The 24,824-nt window shown below is 37.8% G+C and overlaps 2 protein-coding genes across 2 annotated transcripts; one reads left to right on the plus strand and one right to left on the minus strand.

Moving 5' to 3' along the window:
• Nucleotides 1-954: 954 nt before the first annotated feature.
• On the minus strand, nucleotides 955-12,144 carry LOC103712572. Its single transcript, XM_008799127.4, has 10 exons — nucleotides 11,999-12,144; nucleotides 11,198-11,257; nucleotides 11,069-11,108; nucleotides 10,454-10,632; nucleotides 9,056-9,094; nucleotides 6,764-6,850; nucleotides 6,597-6,657; nucleotides 2,154-2,278; nucleotides 1,519-1,610; nucleotides 955-1,419 (listed from the first exon to the last, which is right to left on the minus strand). The coding sequence occupies exons 1-10, from the start codon at nucleotides 12,044-12,046 to the stop codon at nucleotides 1,305-1,307; spliced, it is 846 nt and encodes a 281-aa protein (XP_008797349.2). The 5' UTR covers nucleotides 12,047-12,144; the 3' UTR covers nucleotides 955-1,304.
• Nucleotides 12,145-15,474: 3,330 nt separating this feature from the next.
• Nucleotides 15,475-18,457, plus strand: LOC103712605 (probable pectinesterase/pectinesterase inhibitor 12). Its single transcript, XM_008799171.4, has 2 exons — nucleotides 15,475-16,583; nucleotides 17,346-18,457. The coding sequence occupies exons 1-2, from the start codon at nucleotides 15,626-15,628 to the stop codon at nucleotides 18,032-18,034; spliced, it is 1,647 nt and encodes a 548-aa protein (XP_008797393.2). The 5' UTR covers nucleotides 15,475-15,625; the 3' UTR covers nucleotides 18,035-18,457.
• The last annotated feature ends 6,367 nt before the right edge of the window (nucleotides 18,458-24,824 follow it).

Here is a 24,824-nt window from a genome sequence, read left to right on the forward strand (position 1 = left end):
TAGTTGTGTCTTTAGAGTTAGCATATATTATATTATTAGATCTAAGTAGTTGCTTGACTTCAATATGATCCCATAACCATTATTTTGATCCAAGCAGTTATGTAAATCATGCTCATACATTGTTTCCAAGTCATTTCTCGAACTAATGTTCTCCCATAAGTCATTTAAAACTTTATTCTTTTTCCTCATAAAGTGTTATACAAAGAGATGCAGTAGATTACAATGTAGTTGCTCAGGATGATGAATAGTGAAGAGATCAAAAAGATTCAATCTTCAAGTTATACATTGCATATTATTCATCTTTACAAACTACTGTGGACTCCATTGATATGAGGGCCACCTAGGCAGAAACCATTTATGCGAGGTTTCATCTGCAAGAGGACTTCATCCATCTAAAAGGTGACTAAGTTACTGTGCTTGATTGGATCCAGAAGCATGCTAGAGATGTAGATCGCCGCCTCCTATTCTAGGACATTTGGTGGATTGGATTCCTTTGGAGCTAGTTATATCTAACGTGTGGCCGATAGAACGGTCCATTACCAATTCACTCCAGTCAAATACACGATGAATCCATGGCATATTTTCAAGCATGATGCATGTATTTATACGCTATCTCGCATATTTATAAGCTGTGCATATTTTTGAATTAACTTTGTGCAGATAGGTACAAAGTGTATTCTGAGGAGATATTAATTGTGTTTAAGGTGACAGCCACTAAGCCTAGCCAGATATTTTGCATATGCATAATTGAATTAACCATGTGAAAATAGACATTTAAGTGTGTTCCAAAAGATAGTAATTATGTTCCCACTTGGCAGCAACTTGTTCAGCTAGACATTTTTGTGCGTGCATACTTGAATTAATTATATGTGCATGTCAAGACAAACTGACCTATTAAATGAAGTGAAAAAGAGGTGCATTAATTAAAGGATTCAATCCATGGATTGCAGCGGATGTTCTAAATGGCGATATATTTTCCGGTACCAAAAATCCAGGAGTTATCAGCAGCTATGTCCCCAGTTCACAATCCTGAAATAATCAGCTGCCTTATCCCAACCCACAAAAACAATATAGAAGCTTCCTTGAAAAGTAATAGAACTGGTAATTTCATCATGCTTAATTGCAATAATTTGCCTATCAAGTTGAAAAAAAAAATAATCAAATCCTACTCCACTCTCTTTTTTCCTTTTCAGTTCAATCTCAGTATCTTTAACATCTACAATACAAAAAAAAAAAAAAAAACACAACTTATTGCTGTGGGAATTACTTATGAAGGAAATGAATATTGGAGTGGAGGGGAGGAACTAGACATCAGTCAAGATCAATGATGATACAATCACAACATATGCGAGTAAGAAGAAGACTGCCATCTGAATGAAGAACTTAGGGTTTTCCCTCATGCTTGAGGCTGTGACCGCCCTGGAAGGGGGGAAAAGTTATATCAGAACGAAGGGAAATAGAGTTCATGGGTGATCATGGCAGCATAAAACATGCAAATGCACAAAACAATGAAATTACCTTGCGATACGCTGAGAAAGTCGATGGAAAGGCAGACTCTGAATAAAGACAACACCAGGTCCTGTCAGAATAGCCGTTAATTGGTTGTCACCCTGCAATGTAACAGAGAGCTCTCAATGCTAAGCCAAATTAAATAAATAATGGTGGGGTGTCATTACTTGAGATTCCATGCTGTCGTATCTAATAGAAATATAAACCAAATGCAGCAAAAGAAAATGGCAGCACTACAGAGTAAGGACTATGGAACCTGGATGATAGTGTCCAGGCTAACCATTTTGTCCCCAGTACCAGTCATTATGTTGCAACAATCATAAGACAGGCATAAGTGCAACCAACAGCCAAATAGATGGTAACACTCGCAGATCATACAATATTAAGTTAATTTCTAGTCGATCATATTACAGGTGCAGATAACTTATTAGACATTCCTTCATCTGAAAATGCTGCCAACCACTCTCCACGAAAATCCTGAAGCTACCTTTTCGGAAATCCTCATACATATTTGATATCTATGGCAAATAACCTTCATAGACTTAACTGGTGATTTCATTTCTAGAAACAAACAGGTATCCTTAATCAAAAAAGGGCACTGAGATATGATCAAGACCAGAAAGCAGTAAAGCAGATAGACTCACCCCAAATACTACCCTTCTCATTGGGTGGGAGGGCTTCAGCTGGAAATTTATGGTATTTGTCATAGCTACAATGCAGACAGCATCAACAACTAACACTTCCCCCGAAGCAAGAATTTTCTGTGCAACTAGCAAAATAGATCACAAAAGAGGTCAAAGAGTTAGTTAGCAATTACAAAATGTAGACTTATATGCTAAAGCTGCTAGCCTGTTACCAATTTTGTCCTTTCAAGAAGAGGGCAAAGATAATATCTCTATACCAAATAATATATATCATAGGCATACTGAAGCAATGCACTTTATTTTAATATCTAGTGACTAAACAATCCATAGAAAAGCAGTAAAAGAATATCAGTCCTTATCTGCCAATATCATGGGATTTATCAGTTTACATTGGCCGAGAGAATGAGGGCCATTGTTTTACATATTACTGAGTGCCCAATGATGATACAACATTTATCTTAACTGATATCTCAGATGAGATGAACATGATGAATGGATGGGAGCTGGATAACTTATACTATATTATTATCACAACTTTAGCAATTATTAAGCTTCTTATTTTCTGGTAAGTATTACTTATGCTTGTCCATAATTGCTAAATGAGATTTACGCATTTTCATCTTTAGTATATGAGTTTGAAGAAATAGTAAGCACTTAAATCAAGAACCTGAAAATGCAAAATGTTTGCATGAAACTGTGAATCAAAACTGCCAATAAATATTTTCAGCTAGTTGATGAATGTCCTCCCTGAATGTCTTAGCAGAGGGCAACAGAATTCAAACTATTTTCCACGTATTTTATTTTCAAATATCCCACGGTTTAGACACATAATAATAGATCCATAACTACATGTGCTTTGCATCTTCACACATACATGTGAACGACGATTCTATCACAAACTGAGATGAAGCCATGTCCATCCAAGAAACAAGAATAAGGCAGAGATGAGAAACCAATGCATCATCTAATTTGTTTCAACAGGCCCAGTTAATCAATTTTGTGAACCCAAAACTGCATGTAGTTGCAAAATTAATCAACAGTGATATGAGTGCAATAATATGAATGCGAGTGTGCATGAGGAGAGTTGATGAAAAGCATGTAAATTTCAGGTTCTGTGAGTGAGAATTTATGACATGCTCTTTCACATCGATTTTTTAAGTTTCGGCCAAAGCAGATTGTTTTCAGTTGATACTGATCTGAAAATGACCAAACTTTTTGGTCAGTATCAGCCGGTTTCAAAAGTTTTGATTGAACCCAGTTGCGCAACCAATATTCCTTTTAAAACGAATTGTTTAACAAGTAAATAGACAACACAGAAAAAATTCATGTGATGTGAATCTTGAACCTATACGCAACATTACAACATGAAAAATGCATACACATGCCTGATTTGAAAGTGAGCTGTTTAGGGACATAGGAATCTTTCACTAGTTTTCAAAAATTTTGGGACATGAAGGTCTACTTATCATGTCCTTCACTTTTTTATTTTGATAATTGAAAGAAATACGAAATAGGTATACATAATTAACTTTATACTCTTTTCTACTTGGTCATGATAGTCCACACTTGATTGAGTAATATTTGATATTAATACTCAATAAACTAGTACATTTGTGACATGTTTAATAGGTTAAGCTTCAATAAGTTCTGTTTCAGCATAAAACTATCCAAACTAAATAAATTATAAGATAACCCAACACATAATAAAATGACGTCAAGTAATTAGACTTGGTTTCTTTGTTTTTACTTGGTTTATTTTATTTTATTTTTATGTTTGCGACTGAAATTCTGTAACTCGAAGCAAAACTAATGAAACAAAAACTCTTATCCTGGGAAGCAAAACTGAAACTAAAAGTGAAACCAAGTTTGAAAACCTTGTTTCACATTGTTATGTGGAAGAGAATCACTAAGTATCCAAAAAATATACTATCAAGCAGCATGGTAGAGCATGCATGAAAAGATCTTTAAACCATGGTGGCCAGTGAGGGTGAATGTACCACAGAGTTAAAACATAAGCACATTGAGAATAACATTGTGGTCCTACTATGTTAAGAAAGAGCATGATGTACAATAGTTTTGTTCAGTTGAAAAGTAACAAACATGCCACACAGGGTGTTGATTTATCCAAATCATTGAAAGCCTGGAAAAACTGAATCTATGTGGCGTAAACTCAGGTACATGTGCTATGTGTGGGTGCATGTCTAAGCATTCCTTCATTTTATTCTCAAAGCATTCCCTTTTGTGGACCCTTCCAAAGTCTCATACCCATATTCTGCAACATTGCCCAATATTCCTATTGTCTTTCTCTTATCCATTATCTCTCCTTCCTATCTTTCTCTGCCTCTTCATCAAGCTCTTTAGGCTTATATTTTCTTTCCACAAATCTGTCTAAGTTCCTCTATGGATGTTTGCTCAGCGGATTTTGGGAATAAAAAAAGACATAGGATATTAGTTCCACCACTACTATCTTCATGATCCTGAAGCTTTTCACATGGTATGACACCAACCCTTAAGACTTAGCCTTTCTTTTGATAAACTGTACACTAAAAATTCAGGCTAGTGAAATTTGAATTAGACCATTGCATCTCTTTCTTTTCACTTTTCAATTGATAATGTGAGATCTGTATATTGGTTATTTTTGCATGAAGCCCTGTTCGGTTCAAGGCACAAGGACAGTGTAAGCAAGAGAATATCTAGATGCAATCAAATGGGGTTCCAAAATGACCTAGCCTACCCTAAAAACTTGAAGAATGTTTGTACATATGTTTTCCCTACTCTCCTCTTTGCCCAACAATTATGCAAACAGAAAAGATGGTAAAAATATGGAGTTCAAAGTCATTCTCTGAAACATTGGAATATCAGACACTCAATAGTGTTGAACAAAGTTGCCGATAATGGTCCCCAACTGGTCAATTATTTATGAATAAAAGGCAAAAGAAAAATATCTCCCCCTTGAGGAGATAAGGTCAAGTAGAAGAATGGCTGTGGAAGAGCATGAAACCATAAATCAGCGCCAGTGCACACCATAAGTCTCTGATGTAAGGGAAACCTTAAAGATAACGTACCACATTGTATCAAAAACTTAGATATTTAAACTTAGTCTTTGCAAGTCTGAAGCTACAACAAGGAGATTCAAATAATCTCTATCTAGATTGCATCCTTCATAATTTTTCTAGAGTTGAATTTTAGTTAATTCTCCTTGCATCAGGTACTCGAAGATTACAGGTGCCCTTCTTGAACATTATTCCTACCACTGAAAACCAAACCTGACCATGCCTTGAAAATTTCAATACAAGCACAAATTGGTTATCTTGGGTCAAGCTTGTTTTTAATTGTACCATGTAGGTTCTTTACCATAATTCCCCTGTAATTGAACCTGGATTAGTTCAGGTTATCTTGGGAGCCCTACAGCAGAAATTTGGATTAGATCAGCTGTTTAAGCCCAGAAGTTTTCCCTAAGTTGCACATAGATCCAACCCAGCCTAAATTATGAGTTAAGAAAGACACAATTCAGGTTAGCAAGGTTTAAGTTGCACCTACATTGAGGACAGCAATAAAGAAAGGTACAAAAGAAGTGGCTGATAAAAAGGGAACAGATAAGTCAGGAGCATATTGTCACAGGCTTGGAAGGTTTCCCTATCAGCTTCTTATAAACATGTGAGATGTTGGAAAAAATAAACTTATGGGGTATTTTATATTGTGGAGCAAAAGCATTCTAGTGCTGCTGCTTCATCATAAGGTCTGAAGAGCATGATTCTACATTATAACCATCAAGACTTTATTATCTACAATATGACAGGATACAGGGCACCTATGATTAAATATACAGGCTTACTATATGGAAAAAAATAATATGATATCCTGTTGACAGTGATTTTGTCAAATAAAGATGTTTCACTGTTATTACCTGATACTTGCTGTTATAATGGCTACTGACGGTCATCTTAATATTAACGTCATAAAGTTATATGGCTCCTAACAATATAATGGCCACTAACTATTACGGGCCCTTGCTAACATATACTTATGATGGTGTTAATAAAACCTTTTTAAGGTGAAAGCAAAAGATGCTGAAGTCACCTAGCTGATTACATCTCACTTATTGTGATTACAAAATTTTACTGAAGACCCTGGAAGTTAATAAGACAGCTTTTCACATTAAAATTATATTAGTTCTTTATCTACCATTAACCAAACAAAGATGTACATGAGTTATTCTAGTGTTAATAATATTCATTATTATGTTAATCGATGCAATGCCTTCCTCCCAAAATATGCAAGCATTGCTATCTAATTCTGTCCAGCATTCTGTACTATTTTGGAACATTCTGATAATAACAACAATCAGTACTCAATCAAAGATCTGCAGAGGATCCAAAGCGCACATCTTTATAATGGCAACAATAAAGAGGATGAACTTGAAGTGCACAGAGATAAGTATACCTGATCCACCACCAATAAGGAAAGCAAGCCCTTGACCTGCCAGCTTCTGTTTAAGGATCACCTAAAATAGCAATAAACATTTGATGAGTACAGACTTTATGTCAATGTAATCCAGATGCTAGAGAAAGAAGGCCCTGTAGGGGAGAAAATGCAGCACTAGACCTTACCTCTGCACCAACTTCAATATTGCGGGCTCTCTGATCAACTGTACTTGAGACTGTTACCTCATTGACAGAGCAAAGGAATGCATCTGGCTACAACAACCAAATTTGAATATTGTAAAATACTCTACATTGCTTAGAGAAGAAAAATATGGCAAAAATGTAATGATGAAAAAATATATACTATTAGATAAGCACATATTTCAGTTAGTCGGCTAAGTAAATTTGATCGACATGATCAAAATTTGGATTGAATAAAATTAGGAGCAGGTGCAGGTATAAGAAGCACACATATTAGAAACATTTTTAGCAAGGAAGCACTTGGGAAGTGACTGCATGTTTAGGAAGAATCTGAAGCAGATTTATTACCCTAGGTAGAAGATTCTAGCTAGGATCTAACTCTGCAACCAATTATAATTTCACTTGAACTTTTAACCCTCTCAATTTCACTGTATTATGGACTCTCCCTCTGATAAAAACTATCTCTGGCATATGCTGCAGCAAGCTACTAAGGATTGTTAAAGTACTGCAATCAAAGCACGAGGTGTTGCCAGTGCCCAAAGACTCAAAATCAACCTGCTTTAGCATGCCAGTGAGAGTTCTGTTGTCCAAAAAAGAAGGAAAAAAAAAAAAGAAGAAAAAAGTGTGGACATATAAGTCATTTTTAATTTAAAAACAATAACAGAATAAATTATAAATTAGATTAAGGAGACGAAAAATATTGGATGCATTTTTAAGCATGCCACAAATTAAGAGTTTAATAAGATTCAAGTCTAACCTGACAAAGATTCAAACTTATATAATAAATCACCCCCCCACCCCCCACCCAAACAAACAAAAAAGAAAATCCCAACACCTTGGGTCTGAAAATTCCTTTGGATTATTGCATGTAACCCGCACACCCCCCCCCCTCTCTCCTCCTCCTCCTCTCCTTCTCACTATTTTATTAGGTGGCACCTATTCCCCTTCCAGTTTCTTTATTAAGTCTCAAGATATCTCACTATATGAGATTATGCAAATCTTAGATTCAAATATGGAGTTTTACTTGGAAATAACTATTTAAACTACAGTGGATATTGGATTTCATGAATCTGTTAGTTGCCCATTTAAAACCATATAACTAATGTACCTCTCGCCCACTGCTTTCCCAGGTCAAAAGAAATGAAATCTTGTAAATAAAAAAAAAAGATAAATTAAAAAGGAAAGATTTATCTCCCTGGGTGAGACAGCTTGCAGCCCTACATGGAGAGAAAAATAAAGAGAGATTATGGTTTCTAGGCCCACAAGAGAAGGAAAAAGCACTTTGTAGATTTTCAATCTGTTTAGAAATTTTGTTTGATCAACTATTCTAAGATTGTAAACTTTGCTTACATAGGAGAAACATTCATACTTTTGATTTGAAAATTATTAAAATTTTCATTGCACAGAAACATTCATAAAACGTTACAACAATCTATAGTGAGACATTTTATTAATTTACTTTAATGATACTTGTAACTTCTTATATCATTAAAATCTTTTTATATACTATGCTGTAGTAATTTGATCTATGTTTCTCCAAAGGGAGATTGTTAATATTCTTTTATTTTAAATTATTTTAAATAAAATAAGATCAAAACTTTCACTTTTGTCTTTGAAATTAAAAAAATATTTGTAGTATACTAACGAAACCAAAATGTAGAATCTCAAGCTTTCTCCTTCCTATCCAAATTAAAATAGAGAAAAAAAAACTATATAGTTTATAAGAATTATAATTTGCAATGCAAACATATTACTATTTATAACTATTCTAAAAATGGTAGGCATGACTTCAATATGTATAGATACATGTAAATATATTTTTTATCAAAAAAGATATTTAATTAGTTAACTTTTGTAATTTCAACTTTCTTTTGGGGGGCTGGAGGAGAGTGAGGTGCTCCGCCCTTATCAAGCAAGAGTATTATTAAGGCTAAGCAGGGTTGTAGCCACCAACACAAATAAAATTGAAATTAAAAAAAAGAAAAAAATGGAATACATGACATTAAAAGAAATAAAGAATACAGTGTAATATCAAATATTAATGATTTATACATAGTTGGCTCATAATAGCAGGCCCATGAAAGCAAATCACGATGAGCTAGTCCTACAACTCGTGTTGGCATGTACATCCGACAACTGACATGAGTTAGTGGTAGGAAACAATGAAATAAGAGTCAAGCCAGTCCATTAGCATCACTAATTATAAAAACTACATGAATATGTTCTTAGAACAAGAATAGTTAGATAAAGCAAGAAAAATGAAGGAATCTACTATACCTGGCAAAGAATTTCTCCACCAAAATTTGCCAAGTCAATCTATGAAAAAAAAAAGTCACATAGCAATCTTTAGCAAAAATATCAGCATTTCTAACAATAATTTAAAATTCAATAAATGGTCTTCCATAAACAAGGATTTATTGAGTATCTTTTTTTTCCTGAAAGCTCTGTATTTAAGATGTTGCGATAATAACTGAATGGAAAATGACATATTTTCAGCTGCCTTCCAAAGAAATTGAAATGTCAGTGAAATTCATATGTGGTGCCAAAAGTGAAGCATTGGGCTTTAGCCTCATTAAGATAATATCAGCAGAAGACTGTCCCTAAAGAGGCAAGAGTAAGGGGGAAAAATTCATAGCATACTCCTTCGCATCCTTAAGCAGTCACCATTTTATGAAATTAGGAAAATCTGTTGACTTCTAGCGACCATCTACTTCGACTGAAGCAGTGACCTTGGCAGTGATGTTCTTATCAACAGATGGGTGTGTTCTCAGAGGTTTCCGTGGTTCAGATATTCTTATTGTTGATACTAGTGAGGGCCATGAGATGGCAGGATGGACCTTGGAAAGGCAAAGAGGGGGCACCGTTCAGACATTCTTATTGTTGATACTATTGAGGGCCATGAGATGGCAGGATGGACCTTGGAAAGGCAAAGAGGGGGCACCGTAAGTAGAATTGTAGAAGACCACTAAGATGAAGGCAGCAAAGAAGAAAACCAAGCCTGGGGTGACATATTAGCCCACTCGTGTGAATGATAATCATTCATCTTGTTGCATTTAATATCAAGAAACTATTATTACTATGATCATTATATGATGGTAACTAATATTGCTCCAATTACATGATGGTAATTAATGATGCAGTCTTATCTTGCAACTAGAAGGACTTCATCTCACAAAGCACAAAGTTAAAAAAATGATTAGTTCTTCCTCGGAATGCTTTCAAATATTATATTCTGAACAAGGCTTTTTATAAATAAAGAAGAAGAATTTAGGCACTCTTAAAAAAGCAATGCCAATAGAAATCTTTGTGCGGCATAATGCTAAATTCCAAACGTTCACCTGATCTTCCTGTATGTAAGAATTGATGAATGGTCGACATTTAACAAGGGCAATGCTGGAAAATGGTTTAGAGAAAAAGAGGAAGTAGCAACAATCAATATTTATAAGAATGAAAAAGATGAAGAGCTTTTAGATATCCAAAGAAAAGGAGAATAAAGGATTTGGTCACTAAAACAGAAATTGCAAAATCAGAAGCAGAGCTCTTGCTGGATTTTTTGGATCTCAAATTCTAATAATGATTTGTAGCATTGAAACTCTTGCATCATAAAAATAAATTTTGGTTGACATACCATGATTATATATGGAAATTTAGCTAAAATATCATTTATATACTAACCGGGAGTATCCTTGCAGGAGAGGGTGCTGCAATTCCCACAAATCCATCCTCTAGACCCGAATTAAAAAGAACTGTGCTTGTTACACTTTTTCCAAAAAGCCACTGCCAGAAACCCCCTTCATTCTCAGGGTAGTAATTATTGTCCATTTGAATGGACCCAGACATGTAACACATTGTACCTAAGGAAAATTTCCAAGATAAAACATTGAGTTCCTTTACTGGATTCAATATACAAATGACAAGCAACCAGTTTACAAGCATAGAATGATATAACTGAACAAAGCGCCTGCTTAATTTTATGAATTAGATCTCGAGCAGAAAAATGACAGAAAAGATGACCTTATAGTTGTAACACCTCTATTTTTTTCTTATGCAGTATGTATCATATACTCAGAAACAAAAGTGATTAGCTATTAGTAGATGGTACATCAGGAACTTGTGGTACCAACCACTACATGATATAAGGTTAGGCACGCAAGGTATAAGCAAACCAGAAATGATTATAAGCAGCATGCAGGAACAAAATTAAATATATAACTAATATATGAATTCAGAAAAATAGTATCTAATTGATCACAAATAAAGCTCACAAAAATACAATGAAGACTGACTTGCCTGGCTTTGCTGTTACCTTTTCCTGTGATTTCAGCATTATCTGGAAATTGGATTCCGATTAGATGTGCAAAAATTAGAAGTACTTTTGAAAAAAAAAAGGTACTCAAAAATGTCGTTACTTCAAAGTACCTGTAAAATTTGTGATTCTCCACCCAATATTTGAAAAGGGGTCACTGTTGTTTCGGGACTCTACATTACATAATCATTCGATAAGTCCAACAAGTTTAGTGATAATGATTCTCATCACATATGATATTTTAGTTTACCAACATTCCATGGCAACAGCCACATTTCCAATGAATAAGAACTTTAGATTTTAATGGTAAGTAACCACCTCGTATACCCTCAAGTTACATAAAAAGAAAACTTATTCAGGGAGACTTAGGCGCAGTGAGCATGGTAGCGAGTGAGAAAAAGAATTAAAGAAAAGGGGGACTTCTGTTGTCTAATTCTAAGAACCGGACTTATTAGGAGTTACAACGACCAGTCCTGTAAACCTAAAATAACAAGCGCACAGTTTAATTTACACAAAAAATTAACTCAATTGAAAAAAATCCGGATAATTTATAAAAATTTAGCAGAATAGATGAATAGAGCGGATTCAATAAACGTATAAGACCGATAAACCGGACATGAAATACAACAAAAAACAGTCAAAAGAATTAAAGAAAAGCGCAGAAAAATAAAGAAATTGAACAAAACACAACAAAATGCAGTAAAAGAAATTAAAGAAGCTGACAAGGTTATGCAACCAGAATCGAAGCACAAGTTCAGATCATGAAAATTTTCCCCAGTCGTAACAAATCGATAGAAATCTACCAAGATTCCCTAAAGATCTCCCTGGATAGATTTCAGATCCTAAACAGAAACTCCAGCAGAAACCCTAGCTTCCAAAGGGAATCAAGAAGAGATGGGGGAAGCGAAGGACACCTGGTAAACATAGGGCTGGAACGGCGCCGAGAAGAAGGGCGCGGCCATGGCGATCGCGATGAAGCCTCCGAATACAGCTTTGAGCAATCACCAGAGACTGGATCGAGGGTTTCGAAGCGCCGATAGAGACCCCCCGAGAACGGTGGTTCTATGAAATTACTAAACAGCCCTCAATTCTTCTCGTAAATTCGCGTGATTGTGGGCTGCTGAACGGTGGTTATATTGTAATTATCTTTGGAAACAAGGGCAGTAATATCTAAGTGCATTCTCCAACTCCCCGCTTCGCCTTTGGAACGCCTTCCACGCCATAAGCTTAATGGCTACCGCCCACGTCATCGTTTTAGGTTAGGTGGCGTGTTATCATTGGTTCCCATGCTACTCCCGACATGTCAGAATTGCAGCTGAACTTAGACAGCAGAGCCGGCGGTTTTACTTCTTTGAAGCAATCTACCGTTCATTCTATCCTTAGATTGATGGTGGAGTCTTAACCGTTTGATTAGTTGGCTTCCACAGGGACAACCAGACCGCCATTCTCGCTTAGTTTGTACTAAGGAGCCCAGCAGCTCACTGGCTGCTCCAGCACAAGCCGGCTCGACTCGAGTTCAATTTGGGCTCTACACGACTCAATTAGTATAAATTGAGCTTGAGTAGCTCTCGACAGTTTTTCAAAAAAAAAAAAAAAGCTTAAATAGCAACATACTTGGTTCAAAAACTCACAAATTTAATCAAGTATTTATATTTTGTATTTATAATATATATAATTAATTTAATATTTAAAATATAATGCTATGTTATATTTTGTTTTAATTATATTTTTAATTATGATAAAGGCATTAATTCGAACTTATATTCGAGTATGAATCAATTGATATTCAAGTCGAGTTAAGCAGTTCTCAAATATTGACTTTTTTATCGAATCGAGTTCGAACTTAGATATTAATGCTCGATTAATTTTGAATCAAATTTCAAACTCAAATATTTTGAATTAAATTACTCTTGAACCTCTAGCTATTTGACTCAGCTTAGCGCAATTGTATCTCTAGTTTCTACTTTTTCTTCTAGAAGTAAAAATATCCACCATATCACCACACCTTGAAGAGATCGGAAGCGCAAATGCAATTCTCACACGTGTAGACCAAAAGGACACTGAATGACTGTGATCCTTCATGACGCTCAAATCTTCACCACTAGATAGATGATATCAAAGGTTCCCTGTGATCCAACATGATATTGTTCAAACTTTTAGTATTTTATTATAGGAGCCAGAATTGGGGGTATTGAAAATAATCTCTGTAGATTTTAAAAAAACTTCCTATATATGAGAGAGGTTAAAAGAATGATCTCAGCTCGCGAGACCCTATTCTATTTACTTATTTTTTCTCCCTAGCCCCAATGTGGGATAATTGGCATTTTTCTTCTCTCCCCTCATATTCCATAATTCCACAATTTTTTCTCTTCTCCTGGAAGCGGTAGTAAAGCCTGACCCGCATCAGCCAAATGTGCTCGACTTGACTATTTTCAAATTCATATTTGGAGAACAAATTAACTTGAAATTTACCGGTTTTTATAAATGGTTAGGTTTGAATTTAGGTTTCGAACCTGATTGGTCACCTAAATCGAAGATATTGTAAATATTAGATTTTTGATGTATGGTACATAAGAATACCCATGCTAGCAATTGTAGAGTAATTGGTTCAAATGTTAAGTTGTAAGTTCTTATAGCCTACTTTATTTTTATTATTATATTTTAGTTAGTTTATCATTGACTGCTTTTTTTATATATATCCCAAATTTCTAAATTTTTTATACTTATTATGATAAAGTGCTCATGGAAACATGCATGAATCATAAAAACTCGCTATGTGTTTCAACTAAATATATATTATCGTTAACGGAAACAGTTTCAACTGTATATTGGATATGCTGTGATCTAAGCATGACATATGTCATTGATGTCTGATTTTTTTTTTTGGTACATCAGCGACTCACAAATAACGAGTGTGGGTGCAATCCGTAAAGTCAGAAAGAAAAAAAAAACTGTAAAGGAGACGAAACAGGGGCATGATTCATCCTGATAAAATCTTCGGAGTGATAAGCCGCATAGGATGCCACCTAATATGCAGTACCGTTTGCCTTTTTATAAATATGAGTAGCTCGATAAAAGACGCACTCATGTACCTTGGTTAATGGCAATATGCCCATGCTAGCCGTTGGTTCCTTGTTATCACTTTCAGGGACTTTTGGTAAGCTAAGGAGGGCCAACCATCTGATCTCTGCTACTCTAACCTAATGATTTTTTTTTTTTTGGTATAATGAAAAAGAATAATTCAATCAAATAAACAGTGAGATGTAGACGTGAAAGAGAGGACTCACAAGCAAGATTTGGCCTTTCAGGTCACGAGATACCAAGTAAAAGTAAAAAAAAAAAAAAGAAGGGCGAACCAGGGAACTTCTGTTCATCACTTGAAGTACTAAACAAGTCTTAGTTCCTTTGTCTTGTTAACCGTCATTCCTCCTCTAAACTTGTCATTTGAGCCGTTTTTCTTCTACGCTTTTCCTTTGAAAGTCGGGGACAAAAATTCCAATGCCATGCGAGTGACCCGGTAGTCTTGTAGTCCATAAAGCCATGTGTCGTTATGGGGAGAAAGGATGGGGAAAAAAACAAGAAAAATTAAAAGCCGAACAATTTGAAACAACACAACAATACAAATAACGAAACCACTATCTTTGCCCCAAATGATCAATTCCACTCACAGAAAAAAAATCTATGGGCGACTCCAACCAGTCCACAGGTTTCTATGGTGGCTAAAAAGAAACCAGAAAAAGAAAATGGCACGTCGGAGGAGGTCTGACCCCTGCTGGAATTGAGATGGCGGGGAATCCATCTAATCTGACATCGAATTTTGTGGTTTAGGGCCCACAGCTCGATGGGTTGGAATAAAGTATTGTTACTTTAAGAACAAGTACTCTATAATCTATGTGGATCATGTACTTTGAGATGGGTTCTCGCACCATACTGAGGGAGCCAATACCAAACCAAATTTCAAAGAGCTGCAAGTTGTTGAAATCCTCTACAAAAGGTAACTAGATAATTCCTACAAGCTTGGACCTTTGTAATTATTATAGATGAAGGGTATTTGTTGGTTGGTCTCCAGCAAAACTCCAACTTATAATCCGGAATAGTCGGACAAAATAGTTCAATCAAGAGGCAGAGTTGAGGTGTACAATAGAAGCCGAAAGCAAGAAAAACAGAGTTTAAACTCAAGCAGGACATGAAGTATGAGAAAACCCGAGATAGTGCATCTCAGCTGGACACAAAGCTATCACACACAAATCTCAAAGTCGGCTACCCACAGACCCATATACACCATTGCCCCCTGTATTGTATTTAAAATATATACCGAAATCCAGCCCCTGTCCATCTAGAACTGCTCCTATCAGTCCATGGGCCCTGTACAAGCGCGTGGGCGCTGCAATCACCCATGCAGCCCTGTCACCCCCTCCTCCTAGTCTCTATCCCTCATCTCGTCACCTACCTCCCTCCCCATTACAAAACCAATATTATATATAGAATATAACAGATCCCTCCTCCATGTGTAAATCGACCCTCTCTTCTCCTCCCCATCCATGGCTTCTCCTCCCCTTTGTTCGCATCTTCTAACTTCTCTTCTCATCTTCTCATCCCTTCTCACTGCCACCACCTCCTCCTCCTCTCTAAACCCCAACAAGGTCCACTCCATTTGCCAGTCCACTCCCTACCCCATCTCCTGTTTGGAATCCCAGAAGCTCTCCATTTCTATCTCCATCAACCCTTCCATCCTCACCTTCGCCCTCCGCTCCCTCCAGTCCGCCATCTCCGCCGCCACCAAGCTCTCCTCCCTCCTCTCCTCCACCACCCCAAGCCCCAACCTCGTCGAGTCCCAGAAAGGCTCCCTCCAGGACTGCCGCGACCTCCACCAGATCACCCTCTCCTCCCTCAAGAAGTCTTCCGATGCCCTCACCGCCGGAAGCGGCAACCTCGCCGACGTACGGGCGTACCTCAGCGCCGCCCTCACCAACAAAGCCACCTGCCTTGAGGGCCTCGCTGGCGCGCGGGGCTCGCTCAAGCCCTCCCTAGTCGCGTCCTGGGCTGCCGCCTACGAGCACGTGAGCAACTCCCTCTCCCTGGTCTCCCGTTCGGGCCCCGGGAGGCCCGGGGAAAACCGCCGCCGGCTGCTCTCCTCCGGCAGCGGGGGGTTCCCGGCGTGGGTCTCTAGGAGGGACCGGAAGCTACTCCAGAGCGGCGACAACGACGACGATGGCGGCGATGGGGACGACTACGAGGATGACCATCCGGCGGTGGTGACGGTGGCGGCGGACGGGACGGGGAACTTCACTACGATCGGGGAGGCCATCGCATTCGCGCCGAACAATAGCGCAGACCGCACGATCGTGATGGTGCGGGCGGGGGTGTACGAGGAGAACGTGGAGATCCCTAGTTACAAGTCCAACATCGTTTTGATAGGGGAGGGCAGCGCCGTGACGGTGATCAGAGGGAGCCGGAGCGTCGGCGACCGGTGGACCACCTTTCGTTCAGCCACCGTCGGTAAGCGATTTTTTTCCCGTTTCGTGTCTCGGATCGAATAATGCTGGAAAAAAAACCGGTAACGACGCACTCGTGACAGACGAAACGTCACGAGTCGGTCCACTTTTGGACAAAGGAGGATCACGTGACACTCGGCAGTCGACGCTGAGGAATTTGACAAACGTTTGCCATTCCATGAACAAATGGAGATGACGGAGAACAAGACCTTAGATTTAGTATTCGCTATTTTAGGATAGCAACAAAAGGTACAGAATGGTTCTAAGTGGTTCAGATGGTAAAGTTTCCTATATTGACATATGGATTAGATCCCTTCCTTTTTGCTCCGATATTTTGCTAGATTTCAATCTATCTTAAATATGCGCATGCATTTCATATGGGGGTCAATGAAGATAATTGCATGAGCTGCTATTTTGTTATTTAGCTAAGGTAGAGACATTTTGTTATTTAGGTTTTCACCAACTCTTGCCCATTTTTTGCGATTTTGTTTTTTGTTAAATATCTATGTTGGGTTTGGCTAGGTGAGGACCTCTTGCTGCTTATGGTTTTGCCAACTCTTGTACAATTTTTTATGATTTTTTTCTTTTTTACCTAATTAATGACACAACAATGATTTCGTAGTAAATAAGAGTATTTGCTTTGTATAGTAGTCCAGATATGTGAATCATCTCTCAAGTAGGCTTCCAAACAGTCCCTAATAAGATCTAGTTAAGCCGTGGCATCCACTTCTTTTCTCTTCTAACCAATGTTTATTAAATATTACAGCTGTTTCTGGGGAAGGCTTCTTGGCTCGTGACATCACCTTCCAAAACATAGCTGGGCCAGTAAAGGGCCAAGCCGTGGCCCTCCGAATAAACGCAGACCTGGCTGCCATCTATCGTTGCATCATCGATGGCTACCAGGATACGCTATACGTCCACTCCTTCCGGCAGTTCTATCGGGAATGTGATATCCATGGCACCATCGATTTCATATTTGGTAATGCCGCAGTAATCTTCCAGGGATGCAACATCGTGGCTAAGAAGCCTTTGCCTTGGCAATCAAATGTTGTCACGGCCCAATCCAGAGAAGATCCTAACGAGGATACCGGGATCTCTATCCAGAATTGCTCAATCCTGGCATCTGATGAACTCACATCGAGCAACGTTAGCACCAAGACCTACCTGGGGAGGCCTTGGAGGCTCTACTCCAGGGCAGTGTACATCGAGTCGTACCTTGATGGGCTTGTGGCTCCAGCAGGGTGGACAGGGTGGTCGGGAGATCAGGGGCTGGATACCTTATACTACGGCGAGTATATGAATAGCGGGCCAGGATCTGGGACCGAAGGTCGGGTCACGTGGCCAGGATACCATGTCATGAATTACGACGATGCCTCTAACTTCAGTGTGTCGGAGTTCATCTATGGTGACCAGTGGTTGGATTCAACCTCATTTCCATATGATGATGGGATCTGATTATTTGCCTAATTCTTTAAGTTGTTCCATATTATTGTTCTTTTTTGTGCGTCAAATGTATGTGCACATGCATACATGGATGTGCTCCTATGTGTGCTTGTGAGCGAGGGTGCATGCATGTATTGAATGTGCGTGTTTGGAACTAGCGGTTTCTAAACTGCTACGTTGAATGGAGAGTGCAGGATAGCATAATCCATCCTTGGACTGAACAAGGGGGCCTGTGGAGGGTGGCCCTACTACCTAAAAGCTAGTATGGTTTGGGTCTATTCTGCAGGCCAACTTCACCAGGCCCCAACGACAACAGCAGCATGTTTAGTTTGGCTGAAGTTATTTTTGGGTTTAACATCGACTCAATGGCAATGAGCATCACATACCGTGTGCCTCCTCCTTATTTAAACTGGAACATGTAATCTTGTAACTGTATATTGAGCTAGGCATACTCCAGATTTTGTCCAACTTTAAGAGTTTTCTGAGGTATTGTGTAAGGATCCGTGCGAGCGTGTGTTTAGTTCTTTATCGGTTATTTGTCGAGAAGATCTTGGATGCTTATACATGACTAAGGAATCCAAAAATATATATTTCGACTAGTCATTTTAGGTGAGATCTTTGGTTATTACAAATAGTATCAGAGCGAAGTTGGCTCATAGCCTATATGGACTAGGGGATACTGCAGCACAAGTTCATGAAGGGTGACAATGGGCCGATCTTGCGGCCCTTAGCCTGATGAGAATATCAGGGCTTTAACGAGAAGAATATGTAAGGATCCATGCGGACGTGTATTTAATTTCACATGGATTATTCACCAAGAAGATCTTGCGTACTTATATAAGACTAAGGAATCTAAAAATATATCTTCATGCTAGCCATTCTTTATTCTATTCATTATATATGAACGACTATTTCATACGTAGATGTCGCTTACAATAACAAGGTGAAAACATTTGAATAGCTGATGAGACATTACTTAGCGAACCAAATAATCCTTACTACTATTTTAGCAACAATCTTGCCAATTCTCCAGCCAGTCTTAAGCCTGTCCACGTTCAGCCCAACTTTAGCAAGATTATCATCGCAACTCTTTGCCTCATCTACTACTTGCCCGAGATCATGAATGGCATCCTTGAAACTCCCAGAGCTAAGGTCATTGATTGCAGCTTGCACATCATTTTCGCATTTTCGAAATTTCCACTGCAACTCTCCAATCCTGCTCTTATTTGGTCCGTCAAGTTACCGAGCTTCAAATGGTCCTGTACGTTGGCGATGCTTTGATCAATGAAGTCCATCAAATCGTTCATTGCTCCCATCGCGGCATCGCCGATATTTGTTGGCTCGTTCGAGGAAACAACACTTTGGGCGAATGCCATGCAGGAGTTGTACTCCATGCTTGATGCAACTTCATGGCATATTTGTTCCAAGAATACTCGGTCCTTGGATGCAAGCAAAGAGCACGGGAGAACCAGGAAAAGGGTAAAGAGAAAGAGCAGAGAGAAATTCATCTTTTCTATTTCTTTTCAATTTTCTGCTTTATTCTATCTCCCATCAGGCTATTTATAGACTTTGGTTAAGAGATTGTTCGTCTTTCTCACAAGTCAATGTAGAAAGAATTTATATTGCCAAATCTGATGACTGACTCTTCCTCACCTTATTTATTCTATTCTTCTTCTTCCTTCCTTCTTTTCCTCTCTACCAGCCATGCCCTCGGTTCAGCCCGCGGCCCTCTCCTTCATTTTCTTCTTCTTTCCTTTTCTCTCTTCCTTCAGACCAGCCGAGTCAGCCGCTCCTTTCCTTTTCTTCTCCTTGTTTTCTAGTTTCTTCTCATTGTTGGTTCCTTCTTTGTTTCTTTTCATTTCCTTAATTATTTTCTTCGCACATGCGATAAGAAAACCATCGCCATATCTTTCCATTTCCTACGCATCTCTCCCGTGGTGATTATGCGTAAATCCATCCATCCGCTCTTTCCTTACTTTCTCTCCCTGCACCGACGCCACCCTCTCTTTCTATTTTCTGCCATCCTCCGCTCTCTCTTCTCTCCGGTGACAACGTCCCCCTATCTCCCTACTCAAACTCACATAACTTTTTTTCTTAATTTACTCATCCAGGACAATAAATGTTTGTAATTTGGTATAAGTATATTTACTCAATAATGAATCCATGCAAGGATCTCATTCTCAAGGACCAGAGAATTTAATACAAATAACCATATAATAACTTATATCAAACGAAAGTAATTGAATCATCTGTAAGATATTATTTTAAAGAATCTATAATATAATTTTAGCAACTATATTAATAAAGTTTTTAGGAACTCTCTAATTTTTCATCGTGAGAGATGCTAACCTTGCGGTTCATTACGTCACTCATGTCTTGTTTAACAAAATTGCTGCGCCCCATAAAACTTTCCAAACTGACCCTATTGATAGCAGTTTGTGCATCATTTATCACATTTCAAGGATTCCTGAAGGAATTCACTAATGCTATTCTTGGTGCATGCATCAAGTTACTGAACGTCAATTGCTCCTCTAGGTGGGCAAAGTCATGATAAATGTCATCTCTCAATTGCATCATTGCCTGGATTGCATCATCTTTGTTACTTGTCAGCTCGATAAACGAAAACCACCATGCCAAATGCCATTTAGGAGTTGTAATCCTCACTTGATTCTACATCATGACATAAATGTTCCAAGAATACTTGGTGTTTGGATGCAAGGTAAAAGCTTCGGAGAATAAAACGATGAGGGTAAAGTGAATTTGAGTATATTTCATAATCATGCAGTTGTGCATATGCGAAAAGGCCGAAATGGATTTCATGTGAAACTGAAAGACCTAGCTCAGTCTTGTGCAATAAAGTATCTAACCAAGTTCCATCCAACAAATGGATTATTTGAACAATGTGGCATTTCTCCAGCCCGACCATGTTCTCCAAAGTGGCAATGATAGCTATGAAATTCTTTATTCTATTCATTATATATGAACGACTATTTTATGCATAAATGCTGCTTACAATACCACGTGAAAATATTTGAATAGCCGATGAGATATTACTTAGCAAACCAAATAATCCTTAGATGAAACCATTTTTTACTGCTAAATAATTTCTGAGAGTGCCACCATTTTTTATTAGTTAATTATGGCTACATCTAAAAAGCCAACATTTATGGGACAGTTGTTTATGCGTGCCACAAAAAGCTCCCATTTAATGGCTACCTAAGGCCGCCAATTAAGTTCTCATTTAGTGCTACCTTTTTATGGCCGCCACTAAATGTCTGACTTTAGTATCCATAACTATTTAATCACCACTAAATATATTATCTTCTGTGGGGGTCGGCAATGGAGGCTACTAAAGAGAATCATTAGCACGCCTTTATAGCGACCACTAAATGTGCGACACTAAATATTAGAATTTAGTAATAACTCTATTTGTGCTTGCCCCAAAAGTGATCTATTTAGTCCCTACATACCAGGGTCGCCACTCAATCTCTAACTTTTGGTGCATGCCATATGTGGCCGCCACCAAGCATGTTTTTAGCGGCCACTTGGGATTCATCGCCCCTAAATATGGGACCATATGTGGAAGTCATTTGTGGCTGCTATTAAAGGTCTTCATTTAGTGATCAAAATTTTTAGGCTGCCACTAAAAAGACTTTTTTGTGGCGCCGCCATCTTTGGTTGCCTCTAGAAATGCTATGTAGTGGCTAAATTTTTTCTGTCGCCATTGAAAAATAGCCAGTAAAATCCATCTTTGTCGTAGTCAATAGATTTGAGGTAGAGAAGATGTTCTTTTTTCGTTTTGGCAGCACTTTTCTTTTTCCTTCTTTGAACTTTTCTCCTCTCTCTCTCTCTCTATCTTTTAAATAATTTCTTTAGGCATAGCGTCCCTATCGTTGTACTAAAAGAAGCAAAAAAGGTATTATCGTAGCTGATCCAAAGTGATCAAAATAAAATTTCCTTCGTCTCATGCCTATTGATGAATTACCAGCAGGAGTAAGATTGGAAATAGTTCAGCTCCCAAAGCTAGAGCCAAGGGCAAGTAATTCTACTGGCCAAGGCTAGGCTTCTTATCAATAGAAAAGGGTTGGCTTATCTGATATAGGTCAACATTAAAGCAAATGTTTTGGACTTAAATATATTAGATCAAATTGAACCAAAAAAATTAGCTATGTTCGAGGAGATGGTTTTGCATCTTCCAACCAAATCCATTGCCACATTTTATCAGTTGGCTCTATGCATTTTGCCGGCACATATGCATCTAATAGTTCTAAGGTGCCAATTAGTGTAGTTGATAAAATCATTAAAGCCTAGTAGATCACAAAAGAAAAGGAGAAAGAAGAAGAAATTATAACATTTCTGTAATCGCAATGAAGTCGCATTCATAGCACATGCCTCTCTCCATCTTTAATTCAGTCACTTGCGAAGCACATGCCGAGCACTAGCCTAAATAAAAGGAGATGATAAGCAGTGGGTTGATGCAAAGTGATTATGTAGCAAAAAGAGGTTTCTATAAAAATGTCACAAGAATGATATATCACTTCACTAATAGGCCATTCTTCTAATACATGAAATAGAGAGAAATCAATCCGATCGAGAATAAGGAAGAATATCCTCAATCATCTCAACTCAAAACCCATAAAATGACTTGTAAGAATGGAAAAAAGGCAAAAGTGGGATTTAGGTCATCTGTTCTGTCGTTGATCCCTAACAGATGGGAATATAGAGCCTCCACATAGGCTAGCAAGATCTAGCCAGAAATATTATGTATCGAATTTTTGTTATAATTCAAATAGGACTTAGCTTTTTCAGAATCAATATAGCCAGTGGATATAAACAAGAAATAACTAAAATATTGCAAGAGATAGATCTTGACTTCTATTTCGACTTTGCTTTTATTTGGTTAATTTAATTCTTCCTAGATTAATTAAGAGATATATGCAGTCAAATTCTTTGTTGCAAAGAAAGTTTTCGATTTGACTTTTCTTCTCAAAGCCTAAACAATGAAATTTTGGTTTGATCACTTCATGCACCCCACCCCCTAAGGACTCAACTTTAATTTTTTATTTTTTTAGCAAACCCATCAAACTAATCATGGAAGCATCAACTACATGATGAATAATTTTATTTGAAAATTATGCGGGTAAGCCAACAGATAGGATGGATAAAACTACACAAAGATTAGTTAGCTTTAAGACGTCCAAACACAACTTTAAAAATTAGGTTTCATTTTTGATGAACCAACCTTGTTAGGAAAGACAACCAATCATGAACTGCAGAATTGGATCAAAAATGTGGTATCTAGATTATGGGCCCCTAGTTAATAAGCCGTTTGACCTTTTTCCTCTTTTTCAATTTTGGCAGAGGAATTGAGCATTGGAAACCTTGTCACATTTTCAGTGGCATGAAATCAATTCTATTAAGATCCAATCATCCAATGTTTGACAAAAGCTTGAAGACATTATTTTTTGGTTTTTTGATCGAACATTTGTAATTTTTCAGGTATATTTACTAGATAATGAAAAGTTTTAAGAATCACATATCTCAAAGATTGGATAAAAATCTCGCAACGACACAATACTTTATTCTATTCATATATCAACGAATAGTTCATGCATAGATGTTGCTTAATTACAATATCAAGTGAAAATATTTGAATATCCAATGAGACATTACTTAGCAAACCAAATAATCCTTACTATTGTTTTAGCAACAAGCCTGCCGATTTTCCAAGTAGTCTTAAGCGTGCACGTCCAGCCCAACCTCAGAAACATCATCATCGCAACTCTTTGCCTCACCTACGATTTGCTCAAGCTGATGAATGGCCTCCTTGTAACTCCCAGAGCTAACGTCATTGATTACAACTTGCACATCATTTTTTGCATTTTGGAAATTTCCAGTGCAACTCTCCAATCTTGTTCTTATTTGGTTGGTCAAGTTACCGAGCTTCAAATAGTCCTCATTGTTGGCGATGCTTTGACTAATGAAGTCCATTAAATATTCATCGTTTCGCAGAGGGATTTAGCAGTTTCAATAACTGGTCGGGGCTATGCGATCCTAATACGTAGATGGAGCTGGAAAAAATTTGGTCCAAAGTGAAGAATGTGGTCTCTAAGCTTGTATATAACTAATACAGTTGAACTAAATAGTGGATGAATTTTAGATCAGTTGGATTTCTATATTTTATTTATGAAAAGCTCCCATTTCAGATTGCTCAAGCAGAGAATCCTATTTTTTTCTTGTCAGCATGGTTCCGCCTTGGTTGCATATGATGAGGTTTCAGCTAGTAACATCTTCTCTAAGTGTAGAATAGATCAGCCCCACCTTCGACATGTGCCTTAGCTACAATCAGCCTCTTCAATGACTGAGGAATTGCAACTTTGTTTTCTTCTGCTATATGTCTCGTTCAATCTCTGTTTAATGTCATGTGCCAAGTCTCGAACTTCAACCATTATCAATGATCTATATAGTGCTGCTAAGTTGAGAGAAATGGAAGAATATTCCTTAATAGAAGCTCTTCAGAAGAACAGACTTTTCTTATGCCGGTGGTAGTAACTGTGTGGTGTTGCTGGGAGGAAAGAAACTCTAGAACGTTCCTCAACAAAAGCTTGATAGAAGAAAAGGTGTTTTGGAAGGTAATGTATCTATTTAAGGATTGATATTTTGTCATGCCTCGAGCCTGGAGCGCGACAGACACCGCACGCCTGCACGGTAGACCGTACAAGCATGCAAGGCAATGAAACATATTAAAGCAATGACAAATTATTTTAATCATTAATTTAATCAAATAGTTCTTACAATAATT

This window comes from Phoenix dactylifera, chromosome 8, assembly GCF_009389715.1.
Source record: "Phoenix dactylifera cultivar Barhee BC4 chromosome 8, palm_55x_up_171113_PBpolish2nd_filt_p, whole genome shotgun sequence".
NCBI classification, from domain to species: domain Eukaryota; kingdom Viridiplantae; phylum Streptophyta; class Magnoliopsida; order Arecales; family Arecaceae; genus Phoenix; species Phoenix dactylifera.